The 23,281-nt window shown below is 38.8% G+C and overlaps 2 protein-coding genes, 1 long non-coding RNA gene and 1 pseudogene across 4 annotated transcripts in view; 2 read left to right on the plus strand and 2 right to left on the minus strand.

The window, feature by feature from the left end:
* LOC111344920 (uncharacterized) overlaps positions 1-8,832 on the minus strand; it is a 31,562-nt pseudogene extending 22,730 nt beyond the window's left edge. The window contains exon 1 of the transcript XR_016002245.1: positions 8,742-8,832. The product of XR_016002245.1 is annotated as an uncharacterized LOC111344920 (transcript). The remainder of the gene's footprint in view (positions 1-8,741) is intronic.
* Positions 8,833-14,197: 5,365 nt separating this feature from the next.
* On the minus strand, positions 14,198-15,720 carry LOC148728213 (uncharacterized). The gene is made up of 3 exons (XM_088762502.1): positions 15,459-15,720; positions 15,252-15,340; positions 14,198-14,870 (listed from the first exon to the last, which is right to left on the minus strand). The coding sequence occupies exons 1-3, from the start codon at positions 15,624-15,626 to the stop codon at positions 14,441-14,443; spliced, it is 687 nt and encodes a 228-aa protein (XP_088618628.1). The 5' UTR covers positions 15,627-15,720; the 3' UTR covers positions 14,198-14,440.
* Positions 15,721-15,756: 36 nt separating this feature from the next.
* Positions 15,757-17,883, plus strand: LOC148728214 (uncharacterized). The gene is made up of 2 exons (XR_016002247.1): positions 15,757-16,250; positions 16,526-17,883. It is a non-coding gene; the product is annotated as an uncharacterized LOC148728214 (long non-coding RNA).
* Positions 17,884-19,965: 2,082 nt separating this feature from the next.
* Positions 19,966-21,394, plus strand: LOC148728215 (uncharacterized). The gene is made up of 3 exons (XM_088762501.1): positions 19,966-20,133; positions 20,252-20,340; positions 20,722-21,394. Exons 1-3 carry the CDS (start codon positions 19,966-19,968, stop codon positions 21,149-21,151), a joined length of 687 nt encoding a protein of 228 aa, XP_088618627.1. The 3' UTR covers positions 21,152-21,394.
* Positions 21,395-23,281: the final 1,887 nt, after the last annotated feature.

Below are 23,281 nucleotides of genomic sequence, written 5' to 3' on the forward strand. Positions count from 1 at the left end.
ATCCAAAGAAATGTGATTTCGTTAAACAAAGGGTAGAATATCTTGGTCATATCGTAACTCCCGAAGGTATTAGTCCAAACCCAGAAAAGATTCGTGTTGTACAGGAATTCCCTACTCCAACTAATCTCAGAGAACTCAGGAATTTCTTAGGTCTCGCTAATTATTACAGACGTTTTGTCAACGGTTTTTCTCATATAGCCAATCCTCTGAATGCATTGACTAAAAAGGGTGTTTCTTTCAATTGGACAGAAGAGTGTGCCGTCGCTTTCGACAAGTTGAAACGTGCTTTAGTGTCCGCTCCTATTTTAGCTTATCCTAACTTTAAAGAACCTTTTCTACTGTTTGTCGATGCTAGTTCTACAGGAATAGGATTTACCTTAGCTCAAGTCCAGGATGGTAAAGAAGTAGCGATTGCTTTTAACGGTCGCGGTTTGAATAGTGCAGAGCGCAACTATAACACAACTGAGAGGGAAGCACTCGCGTTAGTAGAAGGTATTAAGAAATTTCAGCCCTATCTTCAGAATCGCCAATTTACAGTTGTTACTGATCACAGTTCGTTACGTTGGTTAATGAATGTTAAGGATGCTTCTGGTCGTCTTGCAAGATGGGCTTTACTTTTGCAACAGTACGATTTTGAAATTGTTCATCGCCCTGGTAAGATGCATGGCAATGCGGATAGTTTGTCTAGACGTCCTTATGACACAAGGGAATGTAATTCAATCCAAAAAGACGAGCCACCAGTAGCGAAAGTACGAGAATTGCAAAGGCGTGATTTCGACCTTAGTGAGATAATCGATTACCTAGAAAATGATATTTTACCGTTAGACGATACTGCGGCGCGCAAGCTTTTACTTGTGACTGATAGTCTTTACATCGGGCATGATGGTTTACTTTACCATTTAGGCAACAATAGAAAGCGCAATTCTTGGGATTCATTTTCTCAGCTCGTTGTACCTCCAGCATTGAGATTTGAAATTTTGTCGAACATGCATGACCACGTTTCCGGTGCGCATTTTGGAGTCCATAAGACTTTCAATAGGGTTAAGCAACGATATTGGTGGAAAGGAATGTACAAAGATGTTGAACATTGGTGTAAGTCTTGTACTGAGTGTTCCATGAGAAAATCCCCTAGGAATACCAAAAAGGCACCCTTACTTCCAATCCCAGTGGAGAATGCTTTTGATAGAGTAGCTGTTGATGTGTTAGGGCCTTTTCCACCTTCTAATAAGGGTAATAGGTACGTCGTCGTTTTCAGTGATTATCTTACTCGATGGTGTGAAGCATTTCCTGTTCCGAGCGTTGAAGCAACTGTAATTTCTCGTCTATTAGTGAATGAGATCATTGCCAGACATGGTGCACCTAGAGTTCTGTTGTCTGATAGAGGAAAAAATTTCTTATCTAAAGTGGTAGCAGACGTTTGTAAGGTCTTCCGTATCCACAAAGTGAACACTTCCAGTTATCACCCGCAAACTGATGGCTTAGTCGAAAGATTTAACTCTACTTTATGTCAGTCACTTTCAATGTATCTATAGTTTTGATGATTTATTTTTAGTGTGTGCTTGAACTTGGCTCAGCACTTACCGTGCTAGACATTTTAATCCCTTGTTATGGTTGAAGATAACTAGAGTTGTTCCAACTTTATGATAGCCAGCTCAGTGGCACTTTGCAGAAGGCAGACAGTTTGATTGATCAGATAGAGGAAACTACTCAGTTCACTTACATCGAGTATATTACGTTCATTGCACTTGGTCTATCAGTAGTGAATTTCATTGTATTCTGTATTCTTTGCCGGTGCATCTCCAGAATATCTGTGCGACACTCCACACCTGCCAGCCCACCTACCTTGCCAACAGCAGTTGCAGAGAATCACCAACATAAAACCTGCACACATTGTTCAAAGCACAGAAGGATCAACCGTCTGAAAACAATATCCGCAGAAGAAAGTTGTACAACACACAAACCCGGAGAGAAAAGAAGTAAAGACTATCCAAGACAAGTCATTCAAGGAACTGAACTGAATTGAACTGAACTGAACTATTGTTTTCCTTTTCTTTTATTTTAATGATGAACTATGTGATAACCTTAGCTTTACTTCATTTTTCTAGAATTATAGACCAGGTATCCGCCCTTCAGTTCAAGAAAACCGATTCTACGAAATATTATTTACTTTAAAGATGAGAAGTTACCTTTCTCTGGCGCTTAGCCTTTTAATCCGCGCGTCACGCGAGTGCAAGAAACATCTTCATTTTCAAAGACCTTTGGTTCGCAAGTAGCGTAGTTCAATTTCGATTGATGACCACTTGATTGGACTAAGCCTAAATTGATAGGTACTTGAAAAAAAAAAACAAAACAAAACAAAACAAACAGCAAAAAAATTTTAATTATTTTGTATTAGATAAGTTAACTTTTCCATGTAATATTTCCCTACCGTCCGCATCGAGGACGATGCTTAATTTAGGCGGGGAGGAATGTTGTAGAGCGTTTTCAAGGCTCGATATTTCAAGCATTTTTAGGTTTAGCTTTTGTTTTATTAAGTCTCGCCTTTTCGCCCCTACGTGCTATTTTGATGAATCTATAGTTTTGATGATTTATTTTTAGTGTGTGCTTGAACTTGGCTCAGCACTTACCGTGCTAGACATTTTAATCCCTTGTTATGGTTGAAGATAACTAGTTTGCTAGGTGGTCATGTTTGAGTTGGTAAAACTGACCTTGAGTTTTACCCACACTGAACATCCTGTTTTGGAAGTTCCCACGGTTAGCTAACCCAAACATGTCTGTGATTTTTGTATTTAATACTGGAGCACTCCTTGCTGAAAGTAGTAGAAATAAGCAGTGGAACAAGAGAGAGAATAAAGAAGAAAATTACAGAGTCTCAGTACTTCTTGTTAATTTGCCAAGCGAGTGGTAAAACCCCTCAACAATACACTACACGAACTATATTACACTCAATTTCACAATGTTGGCTTGTCAACCTATACATACTCTACACGAACTATATTGCACCTAATTTCACAAATTTCTTCAGATATTTTGTCCATTTCATCACTATTTTCGCGCCTAAAATGAATTGTATAACGGCATCTAGTTAACACTCCTTCAAAATCCTCTAGCTACAATAAAACATCAATAACATGAAAATTTTTGAAACAGTTTTAGACTAGGTTTACACTAGAGGAGAGTTTTCCGGATTCGTAAATGTTTCCGGATTCATCAATTTTGGAGTATTCGGATTCGTAGGCGTTTACACTGAAAGAATCTTCGGATTCCTGACCGTTTACACACAACGACAACTCCGGGAACATTCGAAATGGAATGGTTACCAAGCCCAGTGTTGTTTCGTGGTTCGATCGACAAAGTGAAAATGCCTCCCCCAAAAAAGGCTAGAGTAGATCCAGATGCCACTGAGGCAAATTTGAGTTGGACAGATGCCAAGCAGTCTACGTCGTCGGCGATTAAGTGTGGCTGACGTTAAACTTCCTTGTAATAATAATTTGCGTTTCTTCAGAAATACTGCGGTACACATGATGAAATTTATAGCCTGAACCTGCAACAAGATTTGGCAACCGGAGACCGCCAGCAATGTTAGCACCAGATCCATTTTGGTTTCACCGCAAACTCAAAAGATTGCAGATGGAAATAATATCCGGATTCGAGAAAAAAAGCGGTTACACGACAAAACTTTCCGGATTCAAGAGTTGTCGGATTCAAAGTTCCCACTTTAAATTCCGGATTCAAAATCTCCGGAGACACGACCAAACCGGGAAGTTTTTATTTCGGATTCGTCCACTTTCGTGTAAACGGCAGAATGAATCCGGTATTAAAACGTTTCGGATTCATCATGAATCCGGAACAATTTCCTCTAGTGTAAACCTAGTCTTAATATGGAGCTTAATATACAGTCGGATGGATATGATGCGATAACTAACGCTGCTGTATGGCGCGTCATTTATAAATGGGAAAATTATTATTCAACGCCAGTTAAACCTAAATAATGATAAATGTAAAAGATGTGCTGTGAACATTGTACAGCACTCTTTTATTGTAACCCACATGTTAAGATACTCATTTCATCTATTGCTCAGTATTATAAAAAAATCCTTTTGTTGTCACTGTTGCGTTTTGCTCGACATACCTTAGACAACTGCGTGTGAAATCAGTCGTATTAGACTACCAATGCAAATAGCGTCGACATTAATTAGTATACGTTCAAATTGAGTCAGTTACCAGGTATCGTGATGAAAAACGGCCCATGCTTGTGAAAACTTCAAAACTATCGAGAAGCTGAAAACCAAGCTTTATGGTTTTGAATTTAACACCTGAATTTGGCGGAATTAACTGACAAAAACAGCGTGTTTGCAAGGTTTGAAACTGAAAATTATTCAATCAGCAGAGGAAACATTCAATCCCAAGACATTTCAACATAATTTTTAACTTGAATACTGATGAACAGTGAAAGAGTATTAAGCCTCAAGCAAACAAACAGGCAAACAAACTAAAGCTCAAACACATTCAACAAGGTTCAAAGTACAAACAGCAGAGATTTCGAGTAACAACTTCGTATGCTCTACTTGTCACCGCTGTATCGGATCGATTAGGGTTTTGATAACTGGGATTTGAAAATTTATCGGCTTTTCATGCAGTTTTCGGTTTTGATCGATTTTTTTTGCGGTTTTGCGGTTTCGCTGTTCTGGATGAACAAACTACGGCTTTGCGGTTTTTTAATAGACCCCAATACCCCCCACGGGGAGGAATGCGCTCGATGCTTTTTTTTTTTCGCAGAGGACGGCTGATTAATTTACAGATATTCAAGACATACGTATGCAATGCCCTGGTTTTGATTTTTCTAGCCACCCAACGGTTTCTCAACTTTCTAGTACTAGATACATTTACTGATCACACTCATCAACTTTATATGAAAATTAAAATTCTCCCTGCCTTTGCTGTTATTATTTGCTTGAGATCCCATTTACAATTAATGTGCCATCAGTCATATAAAAAGTTAAAAAAAATTAATCATTCGGTCTTAGGAACGTCATCGCAACAAAAGTTCATTTTGTTGACGCCACAGAGTTTTGTTTGACATGCCTTGCAATTGGAAAATTGCATGTCAAATGAGTTTTATGAAACAACGAAATAGCATCGACATTATTTACTCGACATTAACTAAAACTAAACCTTAAAAGGCCTCTTACTATCGATTTCACTTCGAGAGCTAAACACACGTTGTGCAATGCATTTTTAAATGGTTACAAAATTTTCAGTGATCTCCTAGGAATATTTTTATATGAAGCGCTAGAGTTCTCTAAAAAAGGGGACTAGTTACAGGGATAAGCATTTCATTTTAGGGTGAAAACTCGTTACTACAACTTTTGTCCAGACATGAAAGTAGTTTTGTTGCAAACCTTTTTGATAGGATTTACAGGGTTTTAAAGCAAGGAAAAACTGATTAAATCAGAAAGAGTCCAACAAATTGACCCTAACCAAATCCACAAGAGTCAAACATTAGAGTCCAAACTGAACATGTATTCACCTGGCATGTTCAAAGCTGGCTCCTGTTTATTAGTGGTCACTTGTGCCAGCATATTTTGCATGTCATCTTTAGTTGTCAATTCTTCCACTTCGTGTTTCAAGGCTCAGAAATCCGAGCTCATATCCTCAACACATTGTTGTAGAAAATTTACATGTTAGTTGTAATTGATTCTGCTGCTGTAGAAAACTTACATGTTGTTCTTGTAATTGATTCTGTTCTTGTAGAGAACATTTTTCATTTGTGGGAAATTCTGTCTGTTAAGCCACCAATGGCATCAATAGCTTTAAACATCAAGAGCTTTAAACGCTTCTTTAGCGTACTGCACGTACTGGTCAAAGGTGGCTTTAACAATTTTAGAGGTGTGCAAGTGACAAAGCGAATTTCTTAAAAGTCGAAGCTGATCATTTGCAAGTGCTAATGTTTCAGCATTGTTTCCGTTCAGGCTCATCCCCGATGCATGGACGTTCGCCATGAGCCAGTTTTCGAGGCTTCACGAACAGCTCACCAAGTGTCTTATGATGACCTCTACTGTTAGGCAAAGCAAAGGACTTGGCGTAGATGGTGGCCTGGCACAAGTTGGTACAATCCCATTCTTCATAAGAGAGGGTTGTGGGAATTTTAGTTTTTCCAGGGCCACCCTCCGAAGTGAGAAATAAGTTTCTAACTTCAGTGGAGTCATCCCACAGTTGATGACAGGGAAGATGTATCAAACTGTTGTCCTACACGGACTTGAATGTCTGACGTGTGGCTTTTAAGAACTCATTTAGTACAATGAAAGCAAATTCGAAATAGTGTAATTCGTTGTCCCGAAATGGTTGTAGTGCCATCTTGTTTTAGTGGTAGTCTCTGAGGCAATCGACAATGCTTTTTAAATCTTAGCAATGTGGAGAATGATATGGATTGGCAATTAAATAATCACCGAAATACAAATTAATTGCCTACTAGCATTCAAAGGCATCCTTGCAATATTTGGTGTTTACTTGTCACATATACTTGGTATGAAACATTGCTCAGTTGTGCCGAAATAATTTGATCAGCACTTGAGTAATATTGCAGCTAAGTGTTACCAATGATACTGAGACAACTTCTATACTGAAAACTCGAGCAACTTCCTTAAAAAGCAAAACATTTCATAAACGCACAGGGCTCTAGGGTAAGTTGAGTGTTCTTTCCCCTATCACCTCTTGGTAAAGATTAACTCTTGTTCAGGGTTTGGTTGAGATGCTTCCTCAGGATTACTTGATTTAAGAGTGAATCAAAAGCAGAGACTTGAGTTCGAATTCCTCATGAAACCGGATTTCGAAAACAGTGTTGAAAAAAAATGATGGTCAATAAAATGAACGAGGAATACACTCAATACTGTTTTTTTCGCAGAGGACTGCAGACAATATACAAAGATTAAAGACTGGCACAATACACAAGCAAGCAATGTTCTAGTTTGGTTTTTTTTTTAAGCCGCCTTATGGTTTAACAACTTTCTGATAATTGATAGGTTTATTGACCACACTAATCAACACTGAAGTCAAAACATTCTTAGCATCGACTGTAATTTTTCGCTTGAGCTCCTGTTCACAAACAATGTACAATCAGTTGTATCAAAACTAAAAATGGCGATTAATTATTCGGCGTCAAAATCATCAGGCATCCTTCTGAAAAAGCTGACTTAACTTCTAATGAGTCGAAAAAGTCTTTGTAAATAACATGGATTTCCACTTTTGGATTTGATATCTGCATTTGTTGTCATCAACTTATGCAAACTCTACACGAACTATTCCGCACTCAATTTCATAAATTTGTTCAGACATTTCGATCATTTCATTACTGCTTTGGCGCCTAACGCGAATTACTTTATAGCATCAAGTTAACACTCCTTCAAAATCCTCTCGCTACAATAGAACATCACTAACATGAGACTGTTTGAAACGGTTATGATATGGAGCTATTATCTTCTTGTCAAGAAAGTTGTGTATATAGTTGGGTGGAAATGTCATAATAGTGCCACATATATGTCACGCCATGCGTAGTTACTGAAATTGGAAAATTCCTTTTCGACCCCAACCTAACTAATGGTAAGTGTAAAGGTGTGCTGTAAATATTGTATAACATTCTTGTATTGCAGTCGTCATGTTCATTTACTCATTTCATAAATAACTTTCGTTAACAGATTGGATGATTTAATACCGCAGTTCAAAATATATGAACTTCGTATAAATTCATTGTATCAGATTAGATGACTATGCGCAATGATTTACATTTCCATACGAGATTTCAAGTCTGACCAAAAACCTAATGATAAGACAAACGCTCCTTTGGTTCAAACATAAAACTACAGTTTCTGAACCCCTAGAAAGTGCAGTCTACTAGTCAGTACAATAAAGCTCTTTTTGTTGACACCGCAGCGTTTTGTTCGACATACCTTGGACAACTGCGTGTGAAATCAGGCGTACGAGACTACTAAGCGGGCTACGATTTTCAGAATTTCAAAACTATCGAGAATCTTAAAACCACGCTTCGGAGTCTTAACTTTCACACCTGAATTAGACGGAATTAACTGAAACATAAACATAATTAACATAAACAGTGTATTTGTAAGGTTTGAAATTGGAAGTGATTCAATCTGCTTTCATTCCCAAGACATTTCAACACAATTTTGAGCTTTAAACTGATGCACAATAAAAGGGCATCAGCCCCATAACTGACAAATAAACTAACAAACTAAGCTCAAAGACATTCAACAAGATCGATGATTCAAATTACCTCGCTTTTTCCATAACATCGAAACCGAAACTGTTCGAAACAACGGAAGTTTCGAGTAATCAACATTCGAAGTTATCCAAATTGGTGAAACTGTTGCATGATCTACTCATTAAATGATTAACCTACAGTGGGTCTATAAAATTACCTTAATCGAAGATTTAATGGTTGAAGTCGTCGCTACACAGCCTCGGGATGGTGACAAATGAAAGGACAAGGTTTAACAAACGAAGTATGATGGTGAAATTTCGGTAGTTACGAAAACGAAGACCCCGAAAACGAAGACCCCCCTACGAAAACGAAGACTCATTACGAAAACGAAGACCCATTACGAGAACTAAGACCCTCTACGAAAACGAAGACCCATTACGAAAACGAAGACCCCCTACGAAAACGAAGACCCATCACGAAAACGAAGACATATTATTAAAACAAATTCAAAAGAGGTTCGTATTACCTTTGATGACAAAGATTATGTTCATGAGACACACCACGAAGACGAAGACCTACGACCTCCTATGGAAACGAAGACCCGTTACGAAAACGAAGACCCCTTACGAAAACGAAGACCCCCCCAACGAAAACGAAGATCCATCACGAAAACGAGGACCCCTACGAAAATGAAGACCCATTTCGAAAACAAAGACCCCCTGCCTAGCCGCTGCCTTCGAAAACGAAGAGCCATTACGAAAACGAAGATCCATTACGAAAAGGAAGAGCCCTTTACGAAAACGAAGACCCGTTGCGAAACCGAAGACCATCACGAAAACGAAGACGCATTAATTACTAAAACAAATTCAAAAGAGATTGGTGTCACCCAGGGTATCACCTTTGTGAACAAAGATTACAATATTTATTCGTCTATAAGTCGCATTCTTTGATTTGCTTGATATATTTGATTTACGTTAAAAAGAAAGAGCTAAGGAAACGTAATTAATATCAAATCAATACAGTTATCCTATTTTAGTTGATGGAATATATGAATTCCATGTACACCTAATTGCAATAAGGTTGTCATAGAAAAAAGCAAAAGCAAAAAGCCAAATAGGAATTTATTGGCCACATGATTTACATTTGCGTATTTTAATAATTTAACAGTTATTTAGGAAGTCATTCACAATAACAAGACAACATAATTCTAATTCCGCGCTGTAAGATTCCGCACATGAAACACCGATGTATGTAACGAAAGGGTTCAAAATTATTACTTCAGTCGAATTGTCACTCATAGCCAGAGTTTCTGAAATACCCTTCGCAGTTTTCTGGTGAAACTTGCGCAAAAGCATGCAACATAAACGCATGGGGCTGAAAGACAGCAACGGAAGGCAATGTCATTTTCCCGAAGGAAGTGTTTGGTGTGGGGATAACTTCCCTCTATCGGATTAAAATCCGGGCTGTAAGGTGGAAGGTATCTGACCAAAGCTAATTGATTCCTATTTGGCTTTTCGCTTTTTGCTTTTTCCTATGACAACCTTAATGCAATAGGTGTATTCTCCTTGACAGTTATCTTATGTAATATGCTATCTTCACCTCCATCGCTTAAAGCGTCACGCAACGCATCTTTGATATGCACGTCATGTCTCTTCGATTAAATCTCGTTTTAGCTTTAAAGTTAAACTAGTCCCATTGAAGGCTCCCTGGGGTTCTACTGTTGAAATATTCCTTAATAAATTACAGATGTGCCAACTTCAGAATTCAAGATTTCTGTGAGGATCTTAGCTTCGTTTTCGTAGTGTGTCACGTGAACATACCAAAGTCTCGAAAATTTGATCTAGAGAGGGTTTCTCGGCTTATAGCCGAGTGTATTTCCCAACATAATTTTTCCGAAACAGCAACTTCAAAGGAAACGTGGATATTTTCGTCTATAAGTCGAGATATTGCATGCAGAAATAAATAAAAAACAAGTTGAAGTTGGTCATTGACTTTATTTATGTTGTGGCTTCCAAAGGAGCGGTTTGTTGTTTTCGTTACGTAGTAAATATGGCTTACTGTTCGTCCTCAGTGTCGGCGTCAAATTTGTCGTCCATCTCCTCCTCATCCGCTAGTTCTGCTGTTTCTTCTGAGTAGAATGTTTCATCTTCCGTGCTGTCTAAAGTGTCAGAGATTCGGCAGGTTTTAAACGAGTGTACAGATCTTGCGAAAGCGTTTTAATAATTTCGAAACTGACCTATTAGAATTGCCCATTCCCACGATGGGTAAACAAACTTGTCACATTATTAAGGGGTTGAAATGTGTGGACGGTAGCCTTGGTTTCACTGTTATGTGCTATGGATGGTTAATACCTGATGATCATCAGTTATATAAAACCTATGCGCGATCAATGAGGAACATAACTTTGAGCAATCTGATTAAAGAAGTAGGAAGACTAATTCTTTGCCCTGGGATTGACTGTTATGAAATCAACTCTAGCCTGGTTCATCATGTTATTCCCAAGTCAACTGATCCATTTGAGAGTGATGATGGTAGTGATATGTTTACAAGCAAAGAATACTGGCGCTCAAAGAACTGTAGCGTTTTAGTTGAATCGAGTGAAAAGTGTTCTACCTGTGCTGAGCAACTCTATGCTAGTGATCATAAAGCTCAAGCAGAGCAAAGAAGATCATTACCAGAAATCGGAGACATCGATCAAATTTCTTCTCCACAGAACTTTAAAAATGGCAGCCCACGATTACAAAGGATTGTATGGCATAATATAAAAAAATTCAGATATCACGCACATTAGAAAAACTAGCCTGCTTCCCTTGATCTCAATCGAACAAGCAATGTTTTGGTGTTCTCACAATATGACTTTTTAGGTGTTTAATGAAAGATAAGTTCGGACAAATCGCGATTCAAAATTTACCGGTAAACAGTCGCTTAATGTCTCATAAGCTCTATAATTTTGGTAAATATTACATACCAAAAACTCCATTTTGGAGCTCAAATCTTGCCTAGGGACATCTTCCCTCGATCTCCATCGCTTCGTGATGAATTAATGCCCCAGATTTGGTTCGAAATATTCCGCAACTCGATGAAAACCCTCGGACAAATTTAAAGGTTTGATAGTGATATATTCTGCCTCTATACTCTTGACCGCCATTGTGCGACTTTGTACGAAATTGCTAAAACGTACGACCATGATTATCTCTTTCTCCACCATTTTGGAAGCCATGTTAAAGCACATGTAACCCGGCAGCTTTAAGATTAAATCCGCTGGGCATTGACTTAGCAGGCTCGCTTAAACATAAATTTGCGAAGCCGGAACGAACTTTGGTTGAGAAAGTAAACTTTAATAAAAAAAAAAAATGTCCCACTTCTTGAGCGATCGCGAACGGCAGAAAACGGACACCAAACTCCGAATTAGTAGCCCTCACAAAAAATTCAAGAACCGGAATGATGTCGATGCAACTAAACTAGCTTTAGCAGTTGAAATTCCGTATTGCTTGTTGAAAGAATGGCATGGAAAAGTCACTGACAAAACCGATCCCGAAGCAACTGCCCCAGATTACATCAGTCTTGCCAATGAGTTAATCCCGGGACATTGCGTACAAATAAGCGAAGACTCTGGGCAGCGAATAAATGGCATCTTAGCTAGGAAGGCAGGAGAGGTGAAATCCACTTACAAAAAGGCCAGAAATAGTAGAGAAAGGGGTGAGCTTCACCAAAAAAAATACAAACTTAGCATTTTCAAAGATGAAATCGTCTCGTTAGAGGGTGTTGAGGAAGAACTTATTTGCACAAGACAAGAGATTGAAGAGTGGGAAAGAAAAGTTGAAGACTTGGAGCAAAAAAAGACAGAACTGGTGGAGGCATTGCAGGAGGCCCTGAAAGTAAAAGATGAATGCTTAAAGGAGAAGGAAAAAGACATAGCCATACTGACTGAGCAAAATCAAGAGCTGCAGCGTCACATTAGCGCCTTAGAAGGAAGACTTGGTGAGGTAGGATGTACTGACAAGAAACTTGGAGAGCCTTGCTTAAAGCAAAGGTCCAGGAGACTAAAGGAACTGAAAAGCAGAGCTCAGGTGGCACTCTGGTTTATGGGGTCTTACGGTCTGGAGTTGACTTGTTTAAAAGGTGTGGACCATAAACATGGAAAGACATACACCATTGATTTGGCGCACAGAGAAACACCGGTGGCAGGTTCTGAGACGGAAGATGATGATAAAGTGGAACAAGTTCTCTACTTATTAGATAAGTTTTGTGCAAGCGATGAACTTTACCATGAACTGACAATAATGTGTGATGAGTTGCCCAAATCATATTTGATAAAGCAAAAACGAAAGCAGCTCAACGACATTTGCACAATTGAAAGAGTTCCTGGGCATTATCCAGGTGCTCAAATATCATTTACAGAGACATTAAAAGCTCACATAAAAGACCTTCAGAAAAATGATCCCTCATTTGATATAAATGAGCCTGTTAAGGTAAAGATTAGTGTTGATGGGGCCAAAATGTCAAGAAGCTCAAACTTCATGATCCTGTCGTTTTCCCTTTTGCAAACTGCTGAGAAAGTCATGTCTTCAAGAGGAAACCGAACAATTGCTATTGTCAATGGCCCAGAAAAATATGACACTCTTGAACACTCTTTTTCATCAGCCATCAATGAAATCAACACTGTCTTAGAAGCTGGTTTCATTGATGTTGATGGGAAACAAGTAAAAATTGAAATGTTTCTGGGAGGAGGCTATAAATTCCTGCTCATGGTTATGGGCCTCAGTGGTGCCACTTCCACTCATGCTTGCCTGTGGTGTTTGATTCACAAGTTGGATAGGTGGGACACATCAAAGCCTCTTGACCATTTACAATTTGGGAGAGATGAAGAGAACCCTGGATCACATTAAATCAATGCTGCCCCTTAAAAAATATTCAGTGATTAATAAACCCTTGTTCAACATTGAACTTGATCACATAGTATTAGATGAGCTGCACCTGATGATGAGAGTTACTGATCGCCTGACAGAAAACATCATCACTGAGGTAATGGAGAGAGATGGTGAGGCTGACATGAGAAAAAAGAGAGGGGAGAAAAAAGGGATCTACCTGGAATCTCTTGTTTCTACTATCAATAAAATTGGCATTCCATTTTCTACTTGGGAAAAAAAAATTCTGATGGAAAGGGCAGTGGTTCGTATGAATGGACAAGTCTCATTGGATCTGACAAGAAAAAAATGATGGAACTCCTTCCAGCCCAACTTGCAAAAAATGACATTCTCTACCCTGAAACAAGGCAAACAGTAGTCCAGCTTTGGTCAGATTTCCACAAACTCTATAACATAATCAGTGACTATGATACAAAAGCTGGACAGTATCTTGAAGTTGAACAAAAGGGGAAACAGTTCATTGACCTGTTTTGCTCACTGGCTGGAAAGAGAATGAATTATGACAAAAAGAGAGTTACCCCATACATGCACACAATACCCTACCATGTGCCACATTTCCTAAAAAATTTTTCCACCATGAAGCAATTCACAGGGCAAGGGGTGGAAAAGAACAATGATGATGCAAAGAGGATATTTTTTCAGAAATCCAATAAATGGGATGTTGCGAGAGATGTTCTTCAGTCAGAATCAAGGCAGATAGCATTACAAGGTTATGAAAGAGAGAAACGAAAGTATAACAAACAAAACAAAAATTACTGGGAAGAAGGCATAGTTGAAACTCGGAAAAAAAGGCAGAGATCACAAGTGATCACAAGTGAAGAGCCAGGCCCTTCAGATGAGCTCACAGAACAAGAAGAAGACCTTGGCAAACTGAGTGTTTCTCAACTTAAAGAAAGGATAAAGTCAAAAAATATTCAAGTAAAGGGATTGGCCAAACTGAAAAAGAGAGAACTCATTTAACTCTTGAAGTATACCCCCTAAATGTGCAAATTAATTCAAGATAATGGCTGACCCCTGCCCCCTCCTGACAAAAGAACAATTTTGACAAAATGTGTATGACAAAATGCACTGAGATATATTTACCATTTCTTACAAGAAAACATGTTATATCTTTAGATTTAGTTAGAATTACAAGTAATTTCATTTAAAGATAGTATTATTAAAGTATTTACCCTTACATATTCTTATTTTGTGTCTATCATAGGTAAACTTTAATTAAAGCAGAGAAAACTAAAAGTGAAACAAATCTCAACAACTTTGACCTGACATTCATTCAAAACAATAATCTTTTTCTAAATTAGATGTTATGTCCGTCCCATGCCCTTCTATTTACTGTAATAAGAACATTTTCTACTGGAGACCTGGATGCCTGTCTAAGTGCACCTTTTGAAAAGGTAAAACGTTTCTTTGAAAACTTCAGCACTAGCTTTAACTTCAGGCGAAAACGTACAGCACTACCTTGTCCTAATTCATTTAAATAATAATACCAGTACGATGGAAGGCAAAACCTACTGAAATCACTCAGTTCATAGAGCATCGAAATCCCATCCCCTGACAATGTTCCATGTCCTCTAAATATATATCTAATGATATCATGGTCAATGGCAATTTCCACTGAGTAGGTTGCCTTCACTGCCTTGCTTTTAAGAATGCCTAATATTGCATATGTGAAAACATCAGCAGCCTTCTCTAGTCTTTCTTTGCTGATCTTTGGATTAGAGTAACCCCTGTAAGATTTAGTTACAGAAAAAAAAAAATCAAAATAATATTTTAGTTTTTAAGGCCACTGTAAACATCAAATAACACGTAACCCTTTAAGCCCAGATTTGACTATGCATATTCTCCTCAACGTTTTCTCCACATTTCTTATATATGGTATGAAGAAAAGTTTAAACAACAAGAAATATTAACCTCTGGTGATCACTTCCTTCATTTTTATGACCTGTTTGTTTGATTAGGCAGTAACATTGTAAGGAAACATTTAATGCAGGGAACTATTACTGGGCCTGTTGCACAAACTACCAAGACACCATCACTGGGGCCTAAAGGGATAACCAAGAACTAAAAAATTATTATTTAAGCGTAAGCTTATTGCACAACAGTTTGACCTTATTAACTCATCAGACAAGTGATTAGACGGTTCCCAAGAGCTTGTCCAGGCCGGCCAGTCTTTCCATTTTACCAGATATTCATCATCCTGTATAAAGGTGAAATTACACATCATCTTAGTGCTTACTAAGTTTCGCGTATAGCTCTGTTTAATAGTAAACACATTGAATTACTTGCAGATGAGCTTCATATAAATTAATTCATACCTCCTTACTCGACGATTTCCGCTTGCTGACAAGTCTCTCCACTTGATATAATTTCGCCCCGGGTTTATAATTTCTTTTGCATGTAGAAAAAGGTTCAAAATCCGCCGAAGAAAGATTATTCAGAGCAACATAATTTACGCATTCCTTGCTTCGAACCGCTCTTGCCATATTCTTTCACGTAATCCGATACCTCCGGGCATGCTCCTTTCAACTAAGAGTACACCGCATTCAGAAAGTATCGTGTGAACAAAATGACTCCGATTTCTGGTAATGCTTTGGAGCCAACAAAGTTGAATGCCCCCATTTCTAAGACATCTACAGAAAGAGTGAAATTAGCCCTACAAGAACACAGGCTAAGATGTTCTCAGCTTGAGCAAGAGCTGTCTGAAATGAGGGCTGCCCTTGAAAAGGCAAGTGTGGAAATTGACCACAACTTGAGCAATGATCTAACGAAGATAATAAGCGATGCTGATGAAACCATAGTTAGTAGAGGGGACTGGTTTGGAAAGCCGGCTAACTTCAAAGGGCCGGCCTATTGTTTCGCTTTTGAGGTTGAACCGTACCATCACGTGACCAGTACCGTGCACACATCAAGATAAACATGGCTGACATGATCGATTTATTTTTGTTTGGAGACGATTTCGACGATTTCCAATACTGCTGGTGTGGAAATGAACTATCGTCGAATAGTGGATCGAGAGATTTCGGGATGATGTGGGGTATTACAGCATTGGATAGTTCATGTGGAATTACTCCAGGACATATGGAGTGGCTTTCAACATCTTTCACAAGGTCAGAAACTGTGATATTACTGACTGATCTTAAATATCTAGAATACAGTTCATGGTCTTCAGGTATGAGCCATCCAAAAATTGAAATTGTGTATCCCAAACTGTCATCTATCATGATTTCAACTTCTGGCAACAAAAAGGTGTTTTTTATCTTTCTCAGCAATATTCTGTCATTGAACTCTTGAACTGACCAGTCACTGAGGGTTTTCAAAGGATGAACTCGTTTGCAAAGTTCTACAAAGTTACTATAACAAGCATTCTTTCTTTTGGTTTCAGGCAAGTCCTTCACGATCGATAGCAGTCTTCGTGGCGCTAGCTTTTCCTTTTGTTGGCTTTTTTGGGGCATATTTAGAGTCGGTAGAGAACCAAACTTCGGTCTTTTCTTGGTCATCTTTGAAGACACGACTAAAAGCAAAGTTAAATAATTTATCTATCAGTAAGAAAGGCGGAAGAGCTTTGGTTAGTACAAGACATGTGTTGCCATCACGGAACACAAAAGTAAACATCGTCAGTTCCAAGTTCATCCTCGGAGACCCAGGGGCAGTGAGGCGATTTCAAGTTAAGGGCAGAAGAGCCCCTGGGGACATTGCCTTACAAGACTAGTTCCAAACGGTCGCAGTCGTTCTGGCATCTGATTGGTGCCAGAAAATCTTTGTGTTTTTCTGCCCAATCAGAGGGAAGTGTCGTTTGGAGTCCTTTCGTGTGTTTTAACACGCACATATACAACAAGCTCTGTTGCTCGCTATGTTTGTCTCGGCCGTGCGACGAAGCGTTGCGCGAGGCGAAAAGTTTCAGTCTCAGCACACAATGTAAGAGAAATCGATCAGATTGTCCGCGAAGTCTTACCGGAAATTATACTGAATACTTTCGCAGGTATCACAAGAGAACGAGTTTAAAAGTTTGCGAGGTTCGCATAATACATAATAGATGCAGGCATTGATATGTCGCTTTAAACGTTAGATGAAATGTAAGCTTAAATATTTTTAGATTTTTTGTACAATTTGTTGTGACTGAAACTTTTCCAATCCCGTGAAGTTATTTCGTCGCACGGGCCTCGCAGGTATGTCAAGCAACTGGCGCTTACGTAGCTTTCTGTGCGCGCCAAATTCTAATCGTTGCTTTGTAGTAAAGTCTTTACAATATGGCCAACCTTGCAGAGAACGTTAAGTACGTGCACGACCTCCAGCAAGCGCTTAAAGAAAGCTTAGCTGTGTTTCCGGTTAGCTAATTAAAATCTGAACAAAAACTAATCACCGAGAACATCGTGGAAAGGAGATATGTTTTCGGACAGTTACCGAAGGGGTTTCAAGAAAGTTAATCTTTCAACTGCTGCGTTGAGTGTTCAAATTCTTGAGCTCGAAAGGTCACGGATCCTCTTCTAGTCCCTTGGTCATTGTCATTTCACCTCTTTTGTCGATTGTTGAAGATCAAGTTAATTACCTTTGATCATTGGGAATCGGTGCTGCTTTCATTGGGGAAAACAAAACCAAAGACAAAGAAATATTGGATGGAAAGGGCGAGCTTGTTTTATTGCAAATGTCAGCTTAGTACAGGGTTATCTACCCACATCTAATAAACAAAAGTTTCCACGTTTAGCTTTTCTTTTTAATTTTTCAAGCGAAGATTAGATTAGATTTTGGCCTGGCGTGCACAAAAAAATGCGTAAGCGCCAGTTGTTCGACATACCTGCGTGGCCCGTGCAACGAAATAACTTCACGGGATTGGAAAAGTTTCAGTGACAGCAAATTATACAAAAAAATCTTGAAAGATTTAGGCTTACATCTCATCTAACGTTTAAAGCGACATATCAATGCTTGCAACCATTATGTTTTATACGAACCTCGCAAACTTTTAAACTCGTTCTCTTGTGATACCTGCGAAAGTATTCAGTATAATTTCCGGTAAGATTTCGCGGACAATCTGATCGACTTCTCTTACATTGTGTGCTGAGACTGAAACTTTTCACCTCGGGCAAAGCTTCGTCGCACGGCCGAGACAAACATAGCGAGCAACAGAGCTTGTTCAATATGTGCATGTTAAAACACACGAAACGACTCCAAACGACACTTCACTCTGATTGGGCAGAAAAAAACAAAGATTTTCTGGCACCAATCAGATGCCAGAACGACTGCGACCGTTTGGAACTAGTCTTGTAAGACAATGTCCCCAGGGGCTCTTCTGCCCTTAACTTGAAATCGACTCACTGCCCCTGGGTCTCCGAGGATGTTCCAAGTTATAAACACACATCTGATGTTTATAATCCCCTCTACTAACTACTAACTACACATACACCTTCGGTTGTGCTGTGCCGCGCACAAAAATCCTACATTCCATACTGGTAAGCACCATACACACACAAGCTTTAGTCTGAATACTTACCAATTTCTATATCATCAAGAGCCGAAATGCTTCTCGCATGTAAAGACTCTATCGCTGTCAATTTGTTTCTGGAAATCTTTGTCTACTTCTCTTGATTTTGTGAGTTCATTCAGCCAGTCTGCTCTCCACTTTTTGTATACTTCGTTCCTCGGAGCGGGAAGTTTCCAAATGCCTATACCTTTCGATCGCCTGCACGATCCACAGCCAACCACGGAACAATTATCGCCAGGCATTTTAAACTTAATCTAGAGTAGCTTTATTACGATTTACAACTGTTTTTTCTTTTTTTATCATAATAACATCGAAAAGAACACAAGACAGCGTACCGTACTCAAGTGACAACCGGCGCCACATCTCAGTTGAATCCTGTGCTGTGCACGGTATTGGTCACGTGATTTCTAAAAAATCGAACAATAACCTCCTCTTTTGAAGTTCACCGACCTTCCTAACCAGTCCCCTCTACTAACTATGATGAAACCAAGATGACACCCTTTATGAATCTCTTCTGGCAACAGCAAAAGAAATTGTTTCATAGTAGCGCCAGCAGTGTTCAATACCGCCCCATGATAACTCGCTTCTGTCTATATCTTGTGGAAGAATCACCATCTTGCTATGAAGAGCTTAGACAAAGCAATATTCTCACTCTACCAAGCCAAAGAACACTGCGAGACTATCGCAACTTCATAAGACCTGCACCAGGCTTCCAAGACAAAGTAGTTGATGAATTAAAGTCTGAAACAAGCAACTACTTTGATGTCCAGAGATATTGTGTTATTCTCCTTGATGAAATGAAGGTCCAAGCCAACCTTGTCTTTGATAAGAACACTCATGATCTCATTGGATTTGTTGATCTGGGGAACCCAGATGTAAACTTTGCCACTCTTGATAAACACGATGATGTGGCAACACATGCTTTAGTGTTTCTTGTGCGAGGAGTCTGTACAGAGCTCAAATTCAGTCTGGCGTATTTTGCCACCACAGGAGTCACATCAGTACAAATAATGCCCCTGTTCTGGGAAGCTGTATGCATTCTAGAATGTATATGCAACCAGTGGGTTATTGCCGCCACATATGATGGAGCCTCACCCAACCGTCGTTTCTACAGGCTTCATAAGAACCTAGATGGTGGATCTGGGAAAGAAGTGTGCTACAGAACAATTAATCTGTATGCCACATATCCATACATGTGTGAAATAGTCAATTAGGAAATAAGAAACTCAAAGAATCATTGACATTACCAGAAATCGGAGTCATTTTGTTCACACGATACTTTCTGAATGCGGTGTACTCTTAGTTGAAAGGAGCATGCCCGGAGGTATCGGATTACGTGAAAGAATATGGCAAGAGCGGTTCGAAGCAAGGAATGCGTAAATTATGTTGCTCTGAATAATCTTTCTTCGGCGGATTTTGAACCTTTTTCTACATGCAAAAGAAATTATAAACCCGGGGCGAAATTATATCAAGTGGAGAGACTTGTCAGCAAGCGGAAATCGTCGAGTAAGGAGGTATGAATTAATTTATATGAAGCTCATCTGCAAGTAATTCAATGTGTTTACTATTAAACAGAGCTATACGCGAAACTTAGTAAGCACTAAGATGATGTGTAATTTCACCTTTATACAGGATGATGAATATCTGGTAAAATGGAAAGACTGGCCGGCCTGGACAAGCTCTTGGGAACCGTCTAATCACTTGTCTGATGAGTTAATAAGGTCAAACTGTTGTGCAATAAGCTTACGCTTAAATAATAATTTTTTAGTTCTTGGTTATCCCTTTAGGCCCCAGTGATGGTGTCTTGGTAGTTTGTGCAACAGGCCCAGTAATAGTTCCCTGCATTAAATGTTTCCTTACAATGTTACTGCCTAATCAAACAAACAGGTCATAAAAATGAAGGAAGTGATCACCAGAGGTTAATATTTCTTGTTGTTTAAACTTTTCTTCATACCATATATAAGAAATGTGGAGAAAACGTTGAGGAGAATATGCATAGTCAAATCTGGGCTTAAAGGGTTACGTGTTATTTGATGTTTACAGTGGCCTTAAAAACTAAAATATTATTTTGATATTTTTTTTTCTGTAACTAAATCTTACAGGGGTTACTCTAATCCAAAGATCAGCAAAGAAAGACTAGAGAAGGCTGCTGATGTTTTCACATATGCAATATTAGGCATTCTTAAAAGCAAGGCAGTGAAGGCAACCTACTCAGTGGAAATTGCCATTGACCATGATATCATTAGATATATATTTAGAGGACATGGAACATTGTCAGGGGATGGGATTTCGATGCTCTATGAACTGAGTGATTTCAGTAGGTTTTGCCTTCCATCGTACTGGTATTATTATTTAAATGAATTAGGACAAGGTAGTGCTGTACGTTTTCGCCTGAAGTTAAAGCTAGTGCTGAAGTTTTCAAAGAAACGTTTTACCTTTTCAAAAGGTGCACTTAGACAGGCATCCAGGTCTCCAGTAGAAAATGTTCTTATTACAGTAAATAGAAGGGCATGGGACGGACATAACATCTAATTTAGAAAAAGATTATTGTTTTGAATGAATGTCAGGTCAAAGTTGTTGAGATTTGTTTCACTTTTAGTTTTCTCTGCTTTAATTAAAGTTTACCTATGATAGACACAAAATAAGAATATGTAAGGGTAAATACTTTAATAATACTATCTTTAAATGAAATTACTTGTAATTCTAACTAAATCTAAAGATATAACATGTTTTCTTGTAAGAAATGGTAAATATATCTCAGTGCATTTTGTCATACACATTTTGTCAAAATTGTTCTTTTGTCAGGAGGGGGCAGGGGTCAGCCATTATCTTGAATTAATTTGCACATTTAGGGGGTATACTTCAAGAGTTAAATGAGTTCTCTCTTTTTCAGTTTGGCCAATCCCTTTACTTGAATATTTTTTGACTTTATCCTTTCTTTAAGTTGAGAAACACTCAGTTTGCCAAGGTCTTCTTCTTGTTCTGTGAGCTCATCTGAAGGGCCTGGCTCTTCACTTGTGATCACTTGTGATCTCTGCCTTTTTTTCCGAGTTTCAACTATGCCTTCTTCCCAGTAATTTTTGTTTTGTTTGTTATACTTTCGTTTCTCTCTTTCATAACCTTGTAATGCTATCTGCCTTGATTCTGACTGAAGAACATCTCTCGCAACATCCCATTTATTGGATTTCTGAAAAAATATCCTCTTTGCATCATCATTGTTCTTTTCCACCCCTTGCCCTGTGAATTGCTTCATGGTGGAAAAATTTTTTAGGAAATGTGGCACATGGTAGGGTATTGTGTGCATGTATGGGGTAACTCTCTTTTTGTCATAATTCATTCTCTTTCCAGCCAGTGAGCAAAACAGGTCAATGAACTGTTTCCCCTTTTGTTCAACTTCAAGATACTGTCCAGCTTTTGTATCATAGTCACTGATTATGTTATAGAGTTTGTGGAAATCTGACCAAAGCTGGACTACTGTTTGCCTTGTTTCAGGGTAGAGAATGTCATTTTTTGCAAGTTGGGCTGGAAGGAGTTCCATCATTTTTTTCTTGTCAGATCCAATGAGACTTGTCCATTCATACGAACCACTGCCCTTTCCATCAGAATTTTTTTTTCCCAAGTAGAAAATGGAATGCCAATTTTATTGATAGTAGAAACAAGAGATTCCAGGTAGATCCCTTTTTTCTCCCCTCTCTTTTTTCTCATGTCAGCCTCACCATCTCTCTCCATTACCTCAGTGATGATGTTTTCTGTCAGGCGATCAGTAACTCTCATCATCAGGTGCAGCTCATCTAATACTATGTGATCAAGTTCAATGTTGAACAAGGGTTTATTAATCACTGAATATTTTTTAAGGGGCAGCATTGATTTAATGTGATCCAGGGTTCTCTTCATCTCTCCCAAATTGTAAATGGTCAAGAGGCTTTGATGTGTCCCACCTATCCAACTTGTGAATCAAACACCACAGGCAAGCATGAGTGGAAGTGGCACCACTGAGGCCCATAACCATGAGCAGGAATTTATAGCCTCCTCCCAGAAACATTTCAATTTTTACTTGTTTCCCATCAACATCAATGAAACCAGCTTCTAAGACAGTGTTGATTTCATTGATGGCTGATGAAAAAGAGTGTTCAAGAGTGTCATATTTTTCTGGGCCATTGACAATAGCAATTGTTCGGTTTCCTCTTGAAGACATGACTTTCTCAGCAGTTTGCAAAAGGGAAAACGACAGGATCATGAAGTTTGAGCTTCTTGACATTTTGGCCCCATCAACACTAATCTTTACCTTAACAGGCTCATTTATATCAAATGAGGGATCATTTTTCTGAAGGTCTTTTATGTGAGCTTTTAATGTCTCTGTAAATGATATTTGAGCACCTGGATAATGCCCAGGAACTCTTTCAATTGTGCAAATGTCGTTGAGCTGCTTTCGTTTTTGCTTTATCAAATATGATTTGGGCAACTCATCACACATTATTGTCAGTTCATGGTAAAGTTCATCGCTTGCACAAAACTTATCTAATAAGTAGAGAACTTGTTCCACTTTATCATCATCTTCCGTCTCAGAACCTGCCACCGGTGTTTCTCTGTGCGCCAAATCAATGGTGTATGTCTTTCCATGTTTATGGTCCACACCTTTTAAACAAGTCAACTCCAGACCGT

Source organism: Stylophora pistillata, chromosome 6 (assembly GCF_964205215.1).
Source record: "Stylophora pistillata chromosome 6, jaStyPist1.2, whole genome shotgun sequence".
Classification (NCBI taxonomy): domain Eukaryota; kingdom Metazoa; phylum Cnidaria; class Anthozoa; order Scleractinia; family Pocilloporidae; genus Stylophora; species Stylophora pistillata.

Bases quoted from the DNA above. Each gene is read 5' to 3' on its own strand.
- LOC148728213 (XM_088762502.1), bottom strand. From the start codon at position 15,626: ATGGCAAGAGCGGTTCGAAGCAAGGAATGCGTAAATTATGTTGCTCTG. The intron at 15,341-15,458 runs GTATGAATTAAT...ACCTTTATACAG, and splicing joins GGAAATCGTCGAGTAAGGAG to GATGATGAATATCTGGTAAA. The intron at 14,871-15,251 runs GTCAAACTGTTG...TAAATCTTACAG, and splicing joins TTGTCTGATGAGTTAATAAG to GGGTTACTCTAATCCAAAGA.
- LOC148728215 (XM_088762501.1), top strand. From the start codon at position 19,966: ATGGCAAGAGCGGTTCGAAGCAAGGAATGCGTAAATTATGTTGCTCTG. The intron at 20,134-20,251 runs GTATGAATTAAT...ACCTTTATACAG, and splicing joins GGAAATCGTCGAGTAAGGAG to GATGATGAATATCTGGTAAA. The intron at 20,341-20,721 runs GTCAAACTGTTG...TAAATCTTACAG, and splicing joins TTGTCTGATGAGTTAATAAG to GGGTTACTCTAATCCAAAGA.